The 21,409-nt window shown below is 46.5% G+C and overlaps 1 protein-coding gene across 2 annotated transcripts in view; it reads right to left on the bottom strand.

The window, feature by feature from the left end:
- Window positions 1-11,642: 11,642 nt before the first annotated feature.
- TEX10 (testis expressed 10) overlaps window positions 11,643-21,409 on the bottom strand; it is a 646,375-nt gene continuing 636,608 nt past the window's right edge. For both annotated transcript variants that reach the window (XM_069219626.1, XM_069219625.1), the window contains exon 14: window positions 11,643-11,874. In XM_069219626.1, the coding sequence (XP_069075727.1) occupies window positions 11,785-11,874 (90 nt within the window). In that variant the 3' untranslated portion in view covers window positions 11,643-11,784. The remainder of the gene's footprint in view (window positions 11,875-21,409) is intronic.

The raw sequence follows: 21,409 nt of genomic DNA, 5'->3' as shown, positions 1-21,409 counted from the left end.
AGTCCCACACAGTTTAGCTATATCAGCCCAAGAGGCACGAGGTGTTCACTGTCCACAGTTCAAGACTGGTGAACGATAGAATACTCTTCCCAAAGGTATCCAGCCTCTTGGATCCCCTTTTTAGCAGAATGCTAAGGAATGCACATGGATTCACTCTGGACATTGATGCCTGTACTACCAGGGTGTTAGGGGTGGGGTGCTGGGTGAGAAAAGCTGGGTCCCAGGCAGAGGGGTGGTGGGGATGTGGAATCACCCTGTGTACAGTGGTGCCTGTACAGGGTTAAGCTCAGGCCCCAGGCAGGACATAAAAGAAGGCTCCATTGAAGGGCAGTAGGGGGTACTGTGTGGGATACCACAGGCTGAAGCACCACGGTCAGGACATTGGTCTTGACTTCTATGGAAGACAACTGGAGGTCAAGGACCTCAGACGCTCTCCTAACGTGGGGTCCAGTCGGTGCAGTGTCGAACGACACCTACCTGTCTCCATGTCTGAGTTGGGAATGACTACAGGTTTGGCACCACCAGGAATGATTTCACAAGACTGAACCCCAGAGAAAGTTGTGGATTCACAACCGGAGTTGGCCCTGATCTGGTAATGGATCCAGAGGGTCCGACGGGCACTGAAGGAAAACCTGCGAGCTGAAGTCCAGTCGGTGCACATCCCAGCCCTCTGGGAACCAGAAGTACTCCAGAGGGGTGTGTATGCCGAATATGAGCTGCGTGGCCCGTAACACTCCTCAAGTTCAGCAAGAGTTGCTCTTGCTACAGGAAATTCAGGGAGGCACAGAGCGGACCCAGAATCTGTGGCAGCGATGTCTCTACTTATGGCATTGCTCCTGTACCTTGTCTGATGACTTAGACTGGCACAGTGACGTCGAAAAGCAAGCCGACTTCTTGTGTGTGTTAGACTTACCTGACGAAGACTGGTTGAAACAGCTCTGAGAGCAGGCCCAAGATCTTCCACACAACCAGGACCTGGAGCAGTCCGGAGTCTTTTAATGGCAGGCCACCAAAAACGTAGTCTTCCACTCCCAAATTGCCTTCTGATTCATGGTGCGGCAGTCAGGACAGTTCCAGGAGTTGTGATCCATCTCCAGGCACCACAGACAAACGAGGTGTGTGTCTGTCACAGACATCTTCCTGTGACAGGCCCCATAGGGTTTAAACATAATGGCTTTCTTTAAGGTACATCACTAGCATATAGAGGAGAGTTGCTCAAAAAAGACTAACAAAACATACAGGATATCTCTTCCAGATCGGTGCTGTTGGCGTGGAGAGAAAGGAACTGTTGTCAGCCCACTTAGGTGGTGCATATATAGGCATTGCGCACGTCACATCAGGCGCAGACTCAGCTGAACCTTCGACTCAATCTACCGTCATGCAAGGCTCAGGATTTTTCAGACCCAGTCTGATGTGTCTGGGATATTCTGTAGGTAAGGAATCTGTGGCTAGAAGATAGCTGGATCCTTGGTAAAAAACTTTTTAGTCCCAGGCAAACGAGGATCATGTGTCTGCACCATGACCTATACCAGTCTTACAGAAGGCGGCCATGCTTAGACCAGGAGGGGTGCCATAAAGCAATATCCTAAGGTGGTGGAAGGCTATTGCCTTCACCGGAGGTTAAATAGCACAAGCACCGTAATGGAAGCAACCATGTTTTCAGTAATAGTGATCAGTTGAGAGAAAAGGTTTTTTAACTTGTGTCATTGGAGTTGAGCCTTCTGGCTCACTCATGTAATGATCTGCTGTTGTGTGCTTAACCCACTATTGGCCTGTACTGGGCTGTATGCTGCACCGGACAGTACACACGGTGTGTGCCTTTGACAAGGTACAATACATTAGAGTAGGTAATGGAACAACAAGTTACTTACATTTGGTAATGCCTTACTGGTAGAGACTATATCTAGCTGCAGATTCCTTACCTTTGAATTTCCCAGGTGTCAGACTGTATCGGGAAGATTTTCGTAAGCAGTACCCATGCGTGCCGTCAGGTGGCATCGACTGGGACCCTTTGCGGCATCCGTACCGGAAGTGACATCACTGTACCTACATAGGCGCCATCCAGTCGTGCTGACACCAGTTACTTTTCCTCCACACCAGAAGTGAGGAGCCATGAAGTGTACTGACCACTGGTGTGAACAAGTAGGGCCCTGAAAGGGGTCAGCCCTATTCCTAGAATCTGTTAGCAGAGTGGAGAGGATGAGTGGGTGGGTCGGTATGGAATCTGCAGTCACATATAGTCTCTACCAGATAAGACGTTACCAAATGTAGGTTCATCTGATGAAGACTTCTAGCTGTTGATTCCTTACCTTTGAATAGATAACCAAGCAATACCTCCCCGGAGATGGGTCACCAAATCAATTTCAAACAAAGAAGTCCTGCAGGACCAAACAGGCAAAGTGCCCATCCCTAGGGACTTGACTGTCCAGGCAGTAGTGACCAAAACACTATGTGCTAACGCAGTGGTCACAGCCTCAGCTCTGGTGGAATGACCTCACAAATCGCTCCACAAAGAGTTGGTCATCCAACTGGAAATCTTGTGTGCGGTCAACGTAGAATGACAGCACTCTCTTGAGGTTCACAAGGTGTAGTTACTCCTTTTCTTTTGAGGCATGTGGAGGAGAGAAAAAGGTAGGCAGTGTGATTGATTGGCCTACATGAAATGGGGTGACAGCTTTCAGCAGAAAGGAGGCCTTTGTGCAAAGTACTACTTTGGCAAAGTAGACAGAAAGATAAGGAGGCTTAGATGAAGGCCTGCAGCTCACTCACTCTGTGGGCAGATGTAACTGCCACAAGTAAGGCTATTTTTTCAGTGTCAAAAGCCTGAGGGGAAAATTGTGGAGAGGCTTGTAGGGAGCACACATAATGAATGTTAATACCAGACTGAGATCTCTCTGAGGCATTATAAAAGATGAAAGAGAAGAAACATGAACCAGACTCTTGAGGAACATATGTACAACAGGGAAAATGAACAAGGAGGGTTGGTCAGACAGCCGGACGAAGGCAGAAAGAGGAGAGAGATAGTCCTTCAGAGTGCACAGAGCGGAACCCTGCTAGACAAAAGAAAAATAAAGAGCAGGACTTCAGAAAGGGGGCAGAAAGAGGAGCAACATGTTTCTCTGCACACCAACATACTAATTCCTTCCAACGGCAGACGTATACCGTCTTGGTGGAGGGATGCCTTGCTGCCAGAATGACTTGACAAACTACGGGAGGAAGGTTGAAAGCTGGCAACTACCGCCGCTCAATCTCCACGCAAGAAGGTGGAGGGTGGACAGATTCAGGTGAAGAACCTGCAGCTGCAACAGAAGATTTTCCTGAAGAGGCAGCTTGATCGGAGAATTAATGGCAATGTTCAATAGCTCAGGATACCAGTCTCTCTACCCAGTACGGAGCCACAAGAATGACTTGGGCCTGGTCGTTCCTGATCTTCTTGAGAACTCTGGGCAGGAGTGGTATGGGTGAAAAGGAATACAGGAGGCCTGTGCTCCACTCAAGACAAAAGCCCCTCCGAGTAAGAGCCGCCTTGGAAACTCCAATGCGTAAAACTGCTGCCATTCTGCATTCTTGGTAGTGGCGGACTGATCTAACTAAGGCTATCCCCACTGCTGAAAGAGACCTTGTTTCACGTCCACGTGATCTTCTAGGCATCGATGGCTGAGTTTGTCTGCCCTGGTGTTCAAAGAACCCGCCAGGTGTTGAATCACAAGGGAAATGCCCTGTTGTCCAGCCAAGTCCAGAGGTGCAGTGCCTTTTGACAAAAGGTTCACAACCCCACCCTACTCTGTTTGTTGCAGTACCACATGGCAGTGGTGTTGTGTATGAACACCTGCACTAGCCTTCCCTTGATGGAGGCTAGAAAGGCTTTCAATGCCAGTAAGATTGCTCAGAGCGTCAGCATGTTGATGTGGAGTCCTGCTTCTACCGGAGACCAGAGTTATCTATCTCCACCTCTCCTAGATGGCTGCACCATCCCAGGATTGACGCATCTGCACTACTGCAATATCTGGTTGGGGAAGGAAGAGGGGTCCGTCTCTGACCCAATTGCGGTTAGTTAGCCACCACTCCAAGTCTTTTGCAGTTCCCTGAGAGATCTGGACCATGTCGGGGAGATTACCCTAAGGCTGCGCCCACTGGAACTTCAGGTCCCACTGCAAAGCCTGCATATAACAGCGGGCATGTATCACTAGCAGGATGCAGGAGGCCCAGCAGCCTCTTTCAGTTTCATTGAAATCCAGGATAGAGGCTGAAACAGCAATATCACACCCGGAATAGCCTGGGCTTGTCGTTCAAGGGGATATGCCAGAAACTGCACCATGCCCAGAACAGCTCCAATGAAAGGCTGCATCTGAGACGGAGTCAGGTGTGTCATTGGCACAATGATAGTAAACCTCAACAAATGCAGAAAGTCTGCCATAGTCTGGAGGTGGGAAAAGACCACCTTCAACAGCCCGTCGTCGAGATACGAGAAGACTGGCACCCCTCATCTCTGTAGATGAGCTGTGACCACCTCCATTACCTTGGGCGCTGGTGCGCTTATAAGGCCAAAGGGAAGCACAGTGAACTGAAAGTGCTCATGACCTAACATAAACCGCAGGTAACCTCTGTAAGCAGGCAAGCCAGGATTGTGGAAATATGTGTCCAGCAGGTCCAATGCTACAATCCATTTTCCTGGGTACAGGGCCAACAGGACCTGAGCCAACATTATCATTTTGAATTTCTCCTGTTTAGAAAAGGTTGAGGGTTCGGAGATCTATAATATGGCGAAGGCCCTTGTCCTTTTTGGCAACTAGAAAGTAGTGGGAATAGCAACCATAGCCTACTTCTGTCACCGGAACCCTCTCTATAGCACACTTGGCCAAGAGAGCTCCAGCTTCCTCACAGAAAAGGGGCAGATGATCCTCCATCAGCTTATTGTGAGTTGGTGGCATGGATGGAGGGGTAATCTCAAAGGGGAGGAAGTAGCCCCTTCGGACAGTCTGCAATGCCCGACTATTCAATGTTATCTACTGCCAGTCGGGCAGGTGATGGAGAACCCTGCTGGCAGCTGGGTAACCCATGATGGTAAAAGGGGAGGTTAGGAAAGCTTGGAGGCTGCAGCTGCTGGTGTGGGGGAGGTGGACTGACCAGACCACTGGCTACCTGACCCAGAAGCATGTGGGTACCGCCCCCATCGGCCATGCAGTGGCTGCAGAGCAAGCACCGCTGGGAGGGACTCAGAGCACCTGGAAGCCCTTTCTGTAGTCACAAAAGACAGATTGGGTATGATAGGGGGCCACTGAGAGGCCCAAGGATTGACTACAATGCAAGGCTAGCAGAAGAAAACAACTTCTTCCCCAAAGAGTCCAGCCTTTTGGATTCCCTACCTAGGATGGGAGTAGGGGGTAGGGAATGCACCTTGGGATGTTGAGGCTTGGACCACCAAGCTCTCTGGGGTAGGGTGATGGGTGAGGAAGTTTGGGTCTCCAGGGGTGGGGCGGTGGTGGCAGGCGATCGTCCTTTTCACAGAAGCCCCTGTGTTGGGTTTAGACCAAGTCACCAACAGAACGTCAGTATGGATGTCATTGAACGGGAGTAGAGGTTCCATCGAGGAAAGTCCCGGTTGCAACACCTCTGTCAAGATGTTAGTCTTGACTGTTACCGGGGGGAACTGAAGGTCAAGAACCTCAGCCGCCCTCCACCAAAAAGCAAGCCAAAAAATGACTGAGGGGTAGCTCTTCTACAAATCAGCGCTGATTGGAAAAGAAACAATGTCAGCGCATCTGGGTGGCGTCTATGTAGGTACTGCAATGTCACTTTTGGCATGAACGATGACGATGAATGTGGAGCTGATCGACACCACAACTGATGGCGCATAGGGGTACTGCTCCCGAAAATCTTCCAGATCCAGTCTGACCTGTGGGAAAATCAAGGGTAAGAAATCTATAGCTAGAAGTCTATCAGATTATATGTGTGCTTGTGAAAAGATATAGTACATGAAAATCAGCACGCAACAAATTTGTGGATTGCTGCATTCCTGATAGAAGGGTGTGGCACACATCCTGGAGGAAAGGAAAGCCAGACTGTTCAGTACATGTCAAAAGGTGTTCTGTTAGACCTGGCAGCTTTTTGGCGTGTCTCCTCTGTCTTTTTGCCTTCAGACCTCCTGTTTTTATTGTATACTGGACTCTGTTTTTGCCGGTTTAATTGTCTCTGCGACCTTTACCAGTGCTAAAGTGTAAGTGTTCCCGATATAAATTGTACTGTTGACTGGTTTATCCATGATTGGCACATTTGATTTACTGGTAAGTCCCTGGTAAAGTGCACTAGCAGCGCCCAAGGCCTGTAAATCAAATTTTACTAGTAGGCCTGTAGCACTTACTGTGTCACCCACATAAGAAGCCCTGTAAGCATGCTCGGACCTGCCACTGCAGTGCCTGTGTGTGTAGTCTTGCACTGCCAATTCAAAGTAAGGCACCCCTAAGGTAGGTCTTAGGTAGCCTCAAGGGCAGGGTGCAGTGTATGTTAAAGGTGGGACTTGTACTGATGTGTTTTACATGTCCTAACAGTGAAATACTGCCAAATTAGGCTTTCACTGTTGCAAGGCCCATCTCTGTCATATGTTAACATGGGTGCTGCATTTAATTATCCTTAAAGTGCAGTTTCCCAAATGAGAGCAGATTGAAATGTGGAGGTTGGGGTCTCTGAACTCACAATTTAAAAATACATCTTTTAGAAAAGTTGATTTTAAGATTGTGTGTTTGAAAATGACACTTTTAGAAAGTGAGCATTTTCTTGCTTAAACCATTCTGTGACTCTGCCTGTTAGTGGATTCCCTGTCTGGGTCAGTTTGACAGTTGGGCTGTTGGCACCTCTCCTCTAGACAGTGGCACAAAGGGAGCTGGGGTGTAGGCTTCCTATACAGATGAGGCATCTGAGCTAGAGTGGAAGGAGAAGTGGTCACTTACACATGAAAGGACTGTGCCTGCTGTCACACAATGCAGTCTCCAACCCCCTGGTGTGTGTCTGGGCATGCCCCGGGCAAGGCAGGATCTTGTCAACTACAGAGACTTTCCTTTGAAGTAGGCCTACTTCATAGGTAGAAAGGGGTATAAGTAGTTGACCCAAAACCCCAGACTTTTAGAATCTTTCTGGATCAAGAGGAACCTCTACCAAGGAGAAGTGCTGAAGAGCTGCAGGAGGAGTACTTCCCCTTTGCTGGGTTGGCCTGCAGTTGCTGCTTGTGCCTTAAAAGAGAGGAAAGGATGAACTTTGCTGTGTATCCTGCTTGAGAGATTTCTCCAAAGGCTTGGAGTAAAGCTTGCCTCCTGTTAGAAGACTTCAGTTTCATCTGCCTACAGCACTGGGAACTGTGTGTTTTGTGCTGTTCAAGAAGAAAAACCACTGCAACGCCACCAACGACGCGCTGGCCTGCACCCTGATCTTCCGCCGCCGCACGGAGCCGCACTTCCCCACATCGCACCTCAACCCTCATCAATGCCACCATCTGACGCTGCCACCGTGCAGCTGCTTGCACCATGACCTGTGGGCCCCCCACTCGGGCTCTGCCTTGCTCACACCGCAGCCTGGGCATCCCTGACGCAGCTGCTCCTGCTGACATCAGCGCCACCACTGGTGAGGTACACGAGGCACCGTCCCGCACCACAGCCCTGAGCCACCGACACCAGCACCATCAACTCCAGTGTCGTCACCAGGTGACCCTGCCTGCACCTCGACCCATGGATTCTGCACGGAGCCCATCCCGTGCCGCACCACTGACTTGGGCCTACCGACGACATCACCTCAGCTACGACAATGCCACTACCTACACCGTGACCTGGTTACGCCACATGTTGCAATGTCGCACTTCACACTAAAGCCCTGGTGTCACCGACCCTGATGGACACCATCACTGAGCCGCTGCCTGCACCGTGACCTGTGGGCACCACTTGTCGCATCGTCCCACTTTGCACCGCAGCCCCGACATCATCCATGACAGCGCTCCTGACTTCATTAGCCCGGCGTTCGATCTCCACGCGTGTGACTTTTAAGGGCCCAGTGACCCCTACACCGACCTTAAGAACTGACACCGCAGCACCGTTCTCCAGATCTCATCGCGAGAATCACAACACCCTGCAAATATAAAGGCACTGTTTGTGGGTCTTCCCAACACCGTAGCCCGCGGCCGGCCAGAACTGTTGGTTTTGTTGATCATGATGCAGTGATAGCCCCAGGTGGAGCTATCAACTTTAAGGAACTGTAATTCTTGCAAAATCTGATTTTAAAGAGAAGTCACTGGTCAAAGGGTCTCAGGCACACCTCAGGAACAAGATGGGGCTGATAAGGGAATCGTAAAGAGTACAGCTGGGGCCCTTTGTAACCATCTGATACATATTTCACTGAAGCTGACATCCAGGTCTGATCCTCTAGTCACTCCCATGACATGTGATTGGGGCAATGAGTTTGACGACACTCCTACAGTGATAGACTGCTCTCTGAAGGAAAAGCAAGACAAATAAATGGGCCCTTCCAAGTAGGCAATCCCCAGAACACAAACTTCAAAAACAGAGACACTCAATCACATCATTATCTGGAAAAGGAATATAAAAAGGGGAACTTGAGACTACCAAATTGTCAAAATGAAGTTGTACATCAGCATGGAGAAGCTCAGCACAACCTCTGATTGTTTCGACTAGGGCTGGGGACTACAGGTCTGTCAATCTCTGTAGGACCTTGCCCTTTTTGCAGGGTCATCCACAAAAGGTTTGCCTTCATCCTCCTATTTTTCTGAACCTTTTTGTGTTGGCTCTAGGAATCAGATCATGGCTCATTAGGGCTAAAGTACATGTGCTCTCCATGCTAAATTTAGTATGACTGGCTTACACCTAATTGCCACATTTAATTTACCTGTAAGTCCCTTGTACACTGATATCCCTATGCCCACTCCTATAAATTAAATGCTACTAGTGGGCCTGCAGGGCAGCCTGCGCCACCCACAGAAGTAGCCTTTCAAACCTGTCTCAGGCCTGCTACCGCAGAGCCTGCGTGCGCAGTTTCCTGTCATAGGGACCTGGTATCTAAATTTACTTGCCTGGCCTGGAACTCCCATTTTACTACATTTAAGTCACCCCAAAGGTAGGCCCTAGCTAGCCCTATGGGCAGGGTGTTGTGTATGCAAAAGATAGGACATATGTCTTTATGTACTATATGTCCTGGTAGTGATCAACAGCCTAGTTTCTCACTACGGTGAGTTCTGCCTCTCTCATAGGATTGCACTGGAAATGCCCTAACATATGTCTCAGTGGTATTTTCTAATCTATGAGGGGTACCATAGGCATGCTTGGTATGGTTGTAATGGTAGTGAGAAAGGCTGCTTACTGGCATAGGTGTATTTTTTATTATCATTATAGAAACGCCACTTTTAGAAAGTGGGCATTTCTCTGTGCTTATGACACTGGTGTTTTGCAGCTTGACTCCAATCCACGTCTGGGGCAGTGACAGCTGGGCTTTGTCCATACTTTTCAGACAGCATGTACATAGGGAGGGTGGAGGTGTCACAAGAGTGCATCTGCATACTGAATGGTCTTCCTGGGCTGGGAGCTGTAGAGGCAGCGCACACCAGCATTTGTAAATGCTGTGCCCTGGCCTCACACAAAGGGCGTGCTTGCCCCCCTGCTGATGTCTAGAGCCAGTGCTGGAGGAAAACGGGGATAGTCCTGGAATAGGTTAACCGGTTGGAACCCCTTCTCCCCCTTTTGTGGAAACTGTGCAAAATGAATATAAGTACAGGGGGTTTCCCCCCACAATTTTAGACACTGATGGGCTAATGAACTGGACACCAGATACTCCTGCAAGGAATTGCCGGGAACCACCATAGAGTCCGCCCTACTGAGGTGCTGGCCTGTGGCCTACTAGGTCACCAGAAAAACTGCCACCTATGCCCAGAACCCCTATGAGCTGGCCTGCTGCTTCTCATCAGACCCGAGTGCCCCCAGTTGTCTCCAGGGGCAGAGTGTGGTGCCCCCTTCCCACCAACCTGTCTTCTATATTTGGTGCCTAGAAAGTGCTTTTTGTTGGAAGTGCTGGATCCAGAGTGACCGCCACGGGTGAGCAGATATGATGTGTCAATCCTCTTCTGGCATTTACAGAAATTTGTTAGCCAGGCAAGTATAAGACACGCTATAATATAAAGGTACACTTCTCAATTCAGCTATGTTGGAAACTACACCCCTTCAAAATACAATGTTAGAAAAACACATAGATAAAACCAAAAAGTGGAAAATGAATTAACAGGATGTAAAGTGGCCATCAGGTGAACAATGATACAATAGATCTGAAAAAAAAGCAGACTTCAAACAAAGGAACATTCTAGAATGCCTATTGTTGAGGACTGTTACAGATGAAGGACCGGGTAAAGAGTAGTGTTTTTTTCTATATACTGAATGGCTTATTTAAAACAAACGTAAATAGTATTATCTTACTGAAATACACAATAGAAATGCCTGCCCAGCACAAGAACAGGTAGATATGGCTTCCGTTCCTAAGGACAATGGTAAAATGGTGTGGCGGTGCTGCCTACCTTGCAACAGAAGAAATACGGACACTGCCTCAAGTACAGAAACTAAAGGAGTGAGGAAGCCATATCGAGAAAGGACTGCAGCACCAGTGGTCAGGGTCATACTAGCCTTAGGCTGGTCTGACAGGTCGCAGTGTGGGCCGTTTTTTTTTTTTTTTGCTATTTGTGGGACTATTTTAATGATCTATTGAGCCGGTTTTTACTGTTGATTGCCCTAACTAAAGCATACATTTCCAGCAGCAACCTCAAAACCATGCACTCTTCCATACTTTGCCACAAACGTATAGTGTCTTACAAGTTCAAAAACTGTCCCTGTTTGAGGACACGGAGCACGTTTTTAGCTATTTCACAAATGGGGCCCCATATTTGGTGCTAGGTGCATTTCTGCCACAGTTTGAGTCTGCCAGTGGTCAAGTGGAGGACTATAGAAAAAGCCTAGAAGGCATGCGTGCCATGTCCTGTAATGCAACCCCCGCCATGCAGAGAAAGAATGGCACCTGCTGCGGGGAGAAAGGTGCACTGAGCTAGACATAAGTAAGACTACGCAGTCCTGGGACTAGTTTCAGCCACTTGTGTGGTTGTTCTAGAAGGGATCACAACTTCAGTCACAATCAAGCTTTCTGTTACTTGAAAAGACATATTACGAGATGACAACAGCATATTAAGGGTCTATTTAACAGATAATATTAACTGATCACAAGACAAGCATTACAACAAAAAAAAATTGATAAGCACTTAAGATATTATTTAGTATCTGTAAAGAAGTACCTAAATGGCTACCGAATAATAAAAAAAAACATTTGCGATTGCATTGGACCACAGGCTTTATAAAGGACATAGACAGTCACTGGTTTATCTTGGCAATGCTCTTTTGTAGCCTAATCCCAGAGCCTCCTGGGATTTGTGCTTTTTGTGATGTTGTTTGCTGGTTACTAGTTTAATGCAGTAAAGAAAAATTAGCAATAGTCCTAATGACTGGTACTGCCATACAGTTAATACACTAATCCGTTCTCCCTGTCATAGTACATTTTTACTTACTGTCTTAGTGACACATCACTTTTGTAAAGCACAAAAATAAAACATTACCTTATAATGCAGAACACAACATTTATTGATTTCCATGTTATCATTTTTAATATTTTGTATAGGTATTTCCAAGTTACAAAAAAGTAGGATGGCAACAGAGGTTTTACGGTCCTAATATATTTCGAGCTTTCTTTCGGTAACGCCTAATTAGATGGTTGTGATGTAAGGTAGACGTTGAAACAGTACTGAAGGTCTGCGAGCCACAATTCCCGCACTTCACCACTTTTCAGTGTCTGGAAGAAGACATTAAATATTTAGATTAGGTTGCATTTCACATTATACTCCAGATGGGAGAACATACAGTAGCTACATTTTATGTAATACATGGAATCCCGAAATCTTTGTAAAACTACCTGGGTAATTTTCTCATTGCAGCAGAATGTGATTTCTAATGTATGTTTATTTTATCAATTTCAATGTAGCAAAATAATAAAGGTACTGCTTATTCCAAGAAAAAGATATGTCACATGTAAAACACTGAAGTGATAGATCTAAAAAAAAAAGCTTGGAGATATCCTGAGAGGAAACAACTGGGTTTAGCAGGATTCAAGATTGACATACTTTACATTCACATTGAAAAGCAATTTCCTTAAAGACCGACCAAACGTTCTCTTGTCCAGTTGTGAGGGTTATTAATTCTAAGCAAGTTCATTACAGCAAATCAAATTGGTTAACAACTGCTTAGTCTTCGGCAGAAGATCTCTAAACTATATAATAGCCACTAAGTTTATCAACATAGTGGGTACGTCGAAACCACCTCCTAAAATCCCAGCTGGTGCTAAACTTCTCAAACCATAAATTATTAGGAAATATTATATCATCATTAGGTCTGGGCTCTAGACGCACATGCGCATCTCGAATCGAAGACTGATGTGATCTACATGGCGGACTTCAGTCTGCCGACAGCCTCCCTATTTGCAGCCACCATCGTCGCTCCATTTTGAAGCATCCCCATTTGTGAAGGGCATGCATACGTCATGCTTCTTCCGGTGCTTAGCCCTCACTGAGAGCACCGCCCTACTACTTTTTAACCATACGCAGCTGTCATTTTTTGTCAATTTCAGGACTACTTTTTTCATTTTAAAATGGGTGACCGTTCTGCCACACTGGTGTGTTGAAAACAGTCAAAGGAGGCATTTCCCTTGCTTCCACAAGGGCCGATGGCAGACTGTCTCTAGGGTGCTCATGCCGTGCGCAATGGACTGCTCCATTGCTAAAATAAACTTGGGAGGAACCTCTTCAAACGATGTGCACGACGGACCGCTCCATTACTAAAATTAACTCAGTAAGAGCCTCTTTACAAAGACATCAAACAGCTTTCTTTAAAAAAAAGTGATAGACATAACTGCCAAAATTATTTTAGTAATTTGTTTCCGGTGTGCTCACTCCATGCAGAATGGACTGCTCCATTACTAAAATGAACTCTGGAGAAGCCTTTTCAAACGTAGTGCACAACGGACCGCTCCATTGCTACAATGAACTCGGTAGGAGACTCTTCAAACAAAAATCAAACATCTTTCTCAATATAAAATGATACATATAATTTCAAACATTATTCAAACTTTCTCTTGCTTTATTTGCCCACTTGCCACCCAGTATAAGGTGGAATGAATTACGTTCATAGGAATCTTTTCCTCACAATCTAAGTGGTATGATCTGTCCACGCCGTGCCATGGTGTGGGAAAGTTGCATCTGCTCTCTACAACTCTTACATTACTCCTAATCAGCAGCATATGGAGCCACCAACACAGTAGTAGGACAGGAGGCCACACCGGACGGTGAGTAACTGCAGTCATTTGGAGTAAGCCACAGGTGTTGGATAATTTCAAGCTACTTGAATGTTATGTGTAGCTTACACACACGCTGCACGCTAACTTTATGTGTGCTACTGATACCAGAACACACCAAATGCTTGAGGTTTCTGTCACTTGTGGCACCTGATGCTACTGCAGTTCAGTCTAAAACCATGCTCATATGCTGAAGCTAGAACAGAAGATTGGTGGTGTGCGTGAGCACCTGCTTCGTGGCGCTGTGTGTAAAGGGAGGAGCCGCAGCAGCTCAGTGCATTGGAACATGTGTGCCGTAATGGAGATGATGCTCTTTGTGGCTGTACAATAATATTGGCTTCTTCTGGGCAAGGCGGTGATCCACTGAAGTGATGCTGTTTGTGGCTGTAAAAAGGTTTTGGCTGCTTCCGTTATTCATTCGGTGTTGGCAGCATTCCTATCTACACACCTACTGCTGAGAAAGAGGTTGGGGCTTCCCATTCCCTGATAATTACCTCACAAATTACAGTACCCATGACATCTTTGATAATATAATTGATAATATCAATGTAATATTTCCAGTAACATTTTGGATTAAAAAACTGCATGGTGGGGGCGTGAGTTATAGTTATCTTAGTGCACAAGTAATAGTTATTTGAGTTAACTAACTATACCCGGTGCATTTCTATGCTTTTGTAATACAACCTTTGTTTTTTAAGTGAATTTCAATGTTTTTATTTTTTAAATCTATTTCCTAAATACAACGTTGACATGACTTACAAGAGAAGCAGCCTCGACTTGATCATTATGCTCCCCCTCCCCTTCAGTGGCAATAAATAGCTTATTACACTATAAACATATGTCTATTATCCTGGCAATGTTTGACATATATTAGTTTTAAAATAAGGTATGTATCCAGAAAAGCAAATTGCTGATGCAAGCAGTTAACTCATGGCAAAAAAACATCTGTGCAAAGTCAATATGCAATGCACATTGTGAGGTGGCAAACATGTAAAAAAAAACGAATTACTTACCTTTGGTAACAGTCTTTCTATTAGATACTCTATAGGCACAGATTTCTCACCAGTAGAATACCCCCAGGTGCCAGAACGAATCTGGCTGAGTTTTCAGCAGAGTCCTATCTGCCATTATGTGGTGCTGTGCAGCACTGCCTCGACCAAGGTCTGCCCCCAAAGATGACAGCTGGAGCCGCATGTAAGCACCACCAAAGGAAGTTAACGCCCATTCCTTTCTTGACTCTTCTGCACCGTGTGAGGCAGAGCCCAAAATACAAATATCTGTGCTAGTTTGCAGATCTTTTATTTGAGGCCTTGTTTAGATGGAAAATAGACCATTCCACAGAACTGGGAGGTTGGAGTGTGATTCCTCACCTTTAGAATAAGCAACAAAGCAAAACCCTCCCAGGTGGTGGGTCTATTGGACGGCTCATACCAGAAAAACCCTGCAGGACTGAATGTACAAAATGCCCTACCCATTGCATCTGCATGTCATGGCAGTAATGCTTTATAAATGTGTGCACAGATGCCTATATTTAATTCTGACAAATATCCTCGACAAGTCCTCTATCTTCCTTGCCCCTGATAGAATGGACCCTGTGTCCTTCTGGAGGCTACTTCTTAGCCAACAAGTAGTAGTCCTCTAAACAATGGACTACTCACCCGGACAAAGTCCTTTGCTGCAATGCCTTGCCTTTCCTTTCCTCAGAGAAACCCTCAAAAGATGACTGTCCAACTGATGGTCTTTGCTGCAATCAGCACCGGTTTCTCATGAAAGAAGGTGGTGCAGGGTGGCTTGACTGAAAGAGCGTGAAACTCACTCATGTGACAAACTGAAGTTACTGCGATGAGAGGGGAGCTGTACATTATTTTAATAGAGGTGCACAAAAGAAATGTACAGACCAAATTAAGATCCCACACTCTCACAAAGGGTTTTGGAGAAAACATTTCAAGTAAACTATTATGAAATCTTACTACAACAGGTGATTTGAACAAAGATGGTTGGTCAGGTAAATGCAAAAAGGCTAAAAGGGCAGACAGATAAAATATTACGGGTGCTACACCATGCCACAAAAGTGTCCCAGCATCTAGCGCAAGCAGACTTTGTAGAAGGTCTCATGGTGCAAGGATGGCATCCACTACTTCAGGAAGAAGAACAAATGCAGTCAACTGCCACCTCTCAATCTCCATGCATGAAGATGTGGATTGCACAGGCGCAGATGCAAGAACCTGCCCTGTTACTATGACTGAAGATCTTCCTGAAGTGGCCTGATTGAAGGTCAGATGCTCTCTCCTAGCCTAACCCGGAGTCCCTAGAATGACTTGAGGACAGTCCTTCTTGATTTTCTTCAAAAGTCAGGGCACAAGAGGGAGCGCTGGAAGGCATAAGTGAGGATGGTGCTCCACTCTAGTTAGAATGACACGCACAGAGCAGTCTTGGGAACTCCAGCATGCAAAAGTGATGAAATTGTGCACTCTCAGCAGTGGCTAAGAGATCGAGTCATTGTTTCCCCATTGCTGCAGGAGGTCTTGTGCTACCTCCGGGTGCAAATGCCATTCGTGTCCGGCTAAGTTCATCCTCCCTGGTGCTCAAAGATCACATTTGGTGGTGCACAATCAGGGAAATGATCTGATGGATTCAGCCAACTCCTGAGGTGCAGGGCCTCCTCCACAGAAGCCCAGGACCCCACTCCATCCTGGCAGTTTCAGTACCACATGGAGTGCGAGAACCTGAAGCTGCCTTCCCTTGATGGATGTCAGGAAGGCATTTAACATCAAAAATGGCCTGCAACGCCAAAAGGTTGATGTGAAGACAGGTCTCCACTGGAGACCAGAGTCTTTTGAACACTAACTCTCCCAAATGAACTCCCAAACCCAGCAGCAATGCATCTATTACCACCGTCAGCTCTGGGTGGGCTAGGGGTCTGCTGTTGGTACACTTGTGATCAAACAGCTGCCACTACAGATCTTTTGCAGTCTCCTACAAATTCTGGATAGAATCTCACAGCTCCCCCTTGGTGCTGGGACAACTGAGACTGCAGATCCCAATGCAGAGCCCACATTTGGCCACAAAATAGGTGGGGAAAGCTGGCCTGGTCTGTGGTGAGCACCTGTGGTGTTATCAGCTTATACCAGGTCCAAGTATCCCCAATTAGTGAGATGTTGGCAGTGTCTCGGAAGCCAGGGCTCTATAGAGGTAGCTGTGGATAAGCAGCCAAGGCTTATCCAGGAGACCTGCAAAGCTCACCCAATACCACTCTAGTCACACAACACTATCACACATGAAAGAACCACATAGTGTTACAAAAATAAAGGTGCTTTATAGTAACACAAATATTAGAATACTGAATAAGCAATCCCCCCAACTGAAGATAAGTAAACACACTATTATATACACATTAGCAACCAGTAAAGAGCATAGAAAGCAATAAGCATTGGCAAAAGTATGGGTAAACAGTGAGGGCCAAATCAGATACAAAAAAGTGGAATGTGAATTGCAGTCCCCCACCCAAGAAAGTGGAATCAGTAGAAGGGAGTTGGAGGAACTAGGAACCCCAAGAGGTGAGTACCAGAGTGACCCCCAGCTACCAGGAGAGCAGAGGTAAGTACCTGGTTTCCCCCAAATCCAACAGGAGGACTTTGGAAAAGTATTGTGCAAGACCCAAACAAGTCTGGAAGAACCCAAAGGTGGATCCTGACAGAAGAGGACCTGCAAAGGAAGGGGACCAAGTCCTGTTCGTGTTGGAGTGTCTTGTGGTGGCAGGAGCCACTACCCACCCTTCTGTTGATGCAGGACCAGGTCAACTGTGGATGAGGAAGGTCAGCAGTGCAGCACCAGAGATGAAAAGGAGTCCCAGGAGTGATGCAAGTGGTGTCCCACATCGGCGGTCCAGATGTAGTCAGTCAGTGGTGCTGGAAAACCACCAAAAAACCTTGGCAAATGCAAGAGACAAAAATAAGTTTTGCAAGACTGAAGAGGACTAGCAAGGCTCAGCGGACTCGACCCAAGGAGGTGTGTCCAGGGTGACCCTCAGCAGTCGGGAGAGTCGCAAGAAGAGGAGGCAGCCCCCAAAGGCAACCCATTGGCAGCACGCACCGCAGTCGCAGTGAGGCCCACTCAGCACACCTGAAGAGAAGTCCCACATCACCAGAGCAGCAGGAGGAGACTTTTCTTTGCAGGAAGTAGTGCTGGGGGCTGGGGCTACATGGAGCCTGAAGATCCCTTGGAGGAAGAGCAAACAAGCCTTGGTAGCTGCAAAATTCACGGTGCACAAGAGTACTGTCCTGAAAGGAAAGACAAGGGCTTAACGTCTCCCAAGTTGGATAGCTAGCAGAGAGGACCAAGGGGACCACTCCAGACCACAACCTGTGATGCAGGATCCACCCAGTTCTGAAGTAGAGAAGAGCCATGCAGCTGGTCGCCGTTGCAGTTGCTCCTGCAGATGCAGGGGAGTGACTCCTTCACTCCAAGGTGGATTCCTTCCTACTTCTTGTGCAGGCTGAAGACTTGCTGCCCTCAGAGGATGCACAGCTAGGGAAATGTTGCAGTTGCCGGGGAAACAATGTTGCAGAGCGGAGTCTTCGCTGAAGTTGCAGACTGTCGGTTCCTGGAGTGTCCAGTTGCAGTCCCAGCGGCCAGAAGATGAAGTAAACGATGCAGAGTAGTCCTGCTGGAATCTTGCACATCAAATCTGAGGACTCACCCAAAAGGGAGACCCTAAATAGCCTAGGAAGGGGGATTGGTCACCTAGCAGGGTGACCACCTATCATGAGGTGGCTGTAAAATCATCTACCTGACCTGGCCACTCAGATGCTCAAAGGGGCCTCTGTCCACCTGGGATTCAAGATGGCAGAATCAAGTGGCCACCTGGAAGTGCTCAGGGCACCACCCCTAGGACAGTGATAGACAGGGGAGTGGCCCCTCCCTTTTCCTTTATCAAATGTGCTCTTCAAAGCAGACCAGTGGCTTTGGGCAGGCTCCCCTCCCAAGCCATTTAACACCTATTCCCAAGGAAGAGGGTGTTACCTTCCTCCCCCACAGGAAATTCTGTGTTCTGCCTTCCTCTGTCTGAGCTTGTCAAGCAGCAGGATGGCAGAAACCTGTGAGAGGGGTGGCAGCAGCACGGGCTGCCCAGAAAACCCCAGAAGACTGGTAGGAGCAATGCTGGGGGTCCTCTAAGGAGCCCCCAGAGTGCATGGAATCATACAGCCAATACAGCCAACATGTATTGGGGTATGATTATGCCCAGGTTCGGCCTTACCGTTATGTAGCTTGACATAGGTAGTGACTTGTGTCCAGTACATGGGTAAAATGGCTTCCCTCCACTTACGAAGTCCAGTGTAATAGAGCTGGAGTTCATAGGGGCACCTCTGCTCATGAAGGGGTGCCCTCACACAGGTACCTGCACCCTGCCCTCTGGGGCTAGGAGGGCCTACCATAGGGGTGACTTACAGAGAACTGGTGCAGTGATCAGTAGTGAAAGGGTGCATGAACCTTTACATGCAGGCTGCAATGGCAGGCCTGCAGACACACCATGGGTGTCATAATACATGCAGCAGTCCATGGGAAACCCCTGGTGCCCAAATGCCCTGGGTACCTAAGTACCATATATTAGGGACTTATATGGGGGCACCAGTATGCCAATTGTGGGGTGTGCAAAGTCCTACGCAACCAGATTTATAGAGAGAGAGAGAGAGAGCACAATCACTGGGGTCCTGGTTAGCAGCTTCCCAATGAAAACAGTCAAAGCATACTGACAGCAGGCAGATAACGGGGGTAACCATGCCAAAAAGAGGTTACTTTCCTACAGTAGGAGACCAAGAAGCCTCAGAGCCACCCTTATGGGACTGAGGCTGAAACATCAGGATCATAGCCTGAATGTCCTGGACTCACTGTTCCTGAGGGAATAGCACACTATTCAAGATGGCTTAGATGAAATGTAACTTCGACAAGATGACAGTGAACCCCCAACAATGTCAGGAGGTTCACCATCTTATGGAGGTGGTCCGTGACTGATCATGGGCAGTGCACCTTCAACAGCCAGTCGTCAAATAAGTGAAGACTCTTATACCTGACTTCAGAAGGTACGCTGCGCCCATTGTCAACACCTTTATAAATACCAGAGGGCCAATGTGATCACAATTTCTTTTTTAATATTAGGCAGCCACTTAAGTACTTCTTTGTGAATACTTCACAATATCTAAAGTGATTATCTAATTATTTTGTTGTAATGCCTGTCTTGTGATCAGTGAATATTCTCTTTTAAATGGACCCTTAATATAGTGTTGCGCTCTCTTAATATGTATTTTCAAGTAACAGAAGGGTGCGCTTGACTGTGACCTAGGTTGTGATCCCTTTTGGAGCATCAATACAGGTGGCGGAGACTAGTCCCAAGACTGCGTAGTCTTTTGTCTGGCTCAGTGCACCTTTCTCCCCAAAGCAGGTGCCATTCTTTCTCTGCATGGCAAGAACCAGTCTGGTACCTGGGGATTTTGTAAAGGAAGGAATATGCAGCTAGATGTACCCATCAAAATCTGTGTTATTGTGGTAATAACATGGAAACTGATGTTTGCACTGCAGTAATACATGTGTGAACTTTTTTCAGTGTAATCACTCCCAATAACATGCAACACAGCTACATTTATTTTAATTGGCATGGTTTGTGTGTATAGGGACGTTATAATTAGGTGAAGATGTGTGTCAAAATATAGCATTTTAAACTAATAAAACCACTGAAATTCACCAGTTACAGTGATGTCAAGTAACTATAACTCATGCCCTAAAGTGACTATAACTCATGCCCCCAATGTGCAAAGTTTTGTTATCAATGATGTAATTTCAGATGTGGCAGTGATGTTATCAATGATGTCATAGATCACGTCATAAGTGATGTAATTTGTAAGTTAATTAGCAGTGCATGGTTAGGGTATAAGTCATAGTTACTTCAGGTCCTAAGTAATAGTTACTGAGATAACTATAACTGGTGAGTTTCAGTGGTTTTGTTACTTCAAAACAGTTTGATTTAACTGGCATTTTAACCTATCTATGAGGTCAATTTGACCTTCGTTTTTTAATGAATTTCTTAGGTTATTTTCTTAAATGTAAAGTAAGATTATTTAAATTCCTAACGGTAAGGTCACTTTAAACTGTTTTTTCAGCATTGTTTTTAACATAAAGCCAGATGTTAATTATTATACAACCCCCACAGGTGGCAAATGCTCCTGCTGTGCACAGCCTCTGTGTCTGCACATCTGCATTTATGGTTCATGCCACATTATCATTTAAAGTGCATTAATTATTTAAACAAAAGGCTATTTAAAAATATTTGGAGCTCAATCCCATTGCATATGGCCACAGGGAAAAGCATTGTAGAAAAACATGGGATTTGATATGTGCACTATATTAACCCCTTCGCTGCCAGGCCTTTTCCCCCTCAGGTGCCAAGCCTTTTTTTGGCTATTTGGGGCAGTTCGCACTTAGGCCCTCATAACTTTTTGTCCACATAAGCTACCCACACCAAATTCGCGTCCTTTTTTCCAACATACTAGGGATCCTAGAGGTACCCCCCTGAAGGAGACCAAAAAATTTGCCAAAATACTGTAAAAATTTCGTTTAAAAAAAGAAAATGGGAAAAAAGGGCTGCAGAAGAAGGCTTGTGGCTTTTTCCCTGAAAATGGCATCAACAAAGGGTTTGCCGTGCTAAAATCACCAGCTTCCCAGCTTTCAGGAATAGGCAGACTTGAATCAGAAAACCCAATTTTTCAACACAATTTTGGCATTTTACTGGGACATACCCCATTTTTACGATGTTTTGTGCTTTCAGCCTCCTTCCAATCAGTGACAGAAATGGGTGTGAAACCAATGCTGGATCCCAGAAACCTAAACATTTCGGGAAAGTAGACAACATTCTGAATTCAGCAATGGGTAATTTGTGTAGGTCCTCCAAGGGTTTCCTACAGAAAATAACAACTGAAATAAAAAAATA

This window comes from Pleurodeles waltl, chromosome 2_2 (assembly GCF_031143425.1).
Source record: "Pleurodeles waltl isolate 20211129_DDA chromosome 2_2, aPleWal1.hap1.20221129, whole genome shotgun sequence".
Classification (NCBI taxonomy): Eukaryota; Metazoa; Chordata; class Amphibia; order Caudata; family Salamandridae; genus Pleurodeles; species Pleurodeles waltl.
Note: the sequence above shows the minus strand (reverse complement) of the source record. Positions and strands in the feature narration are given on the sequence as shown.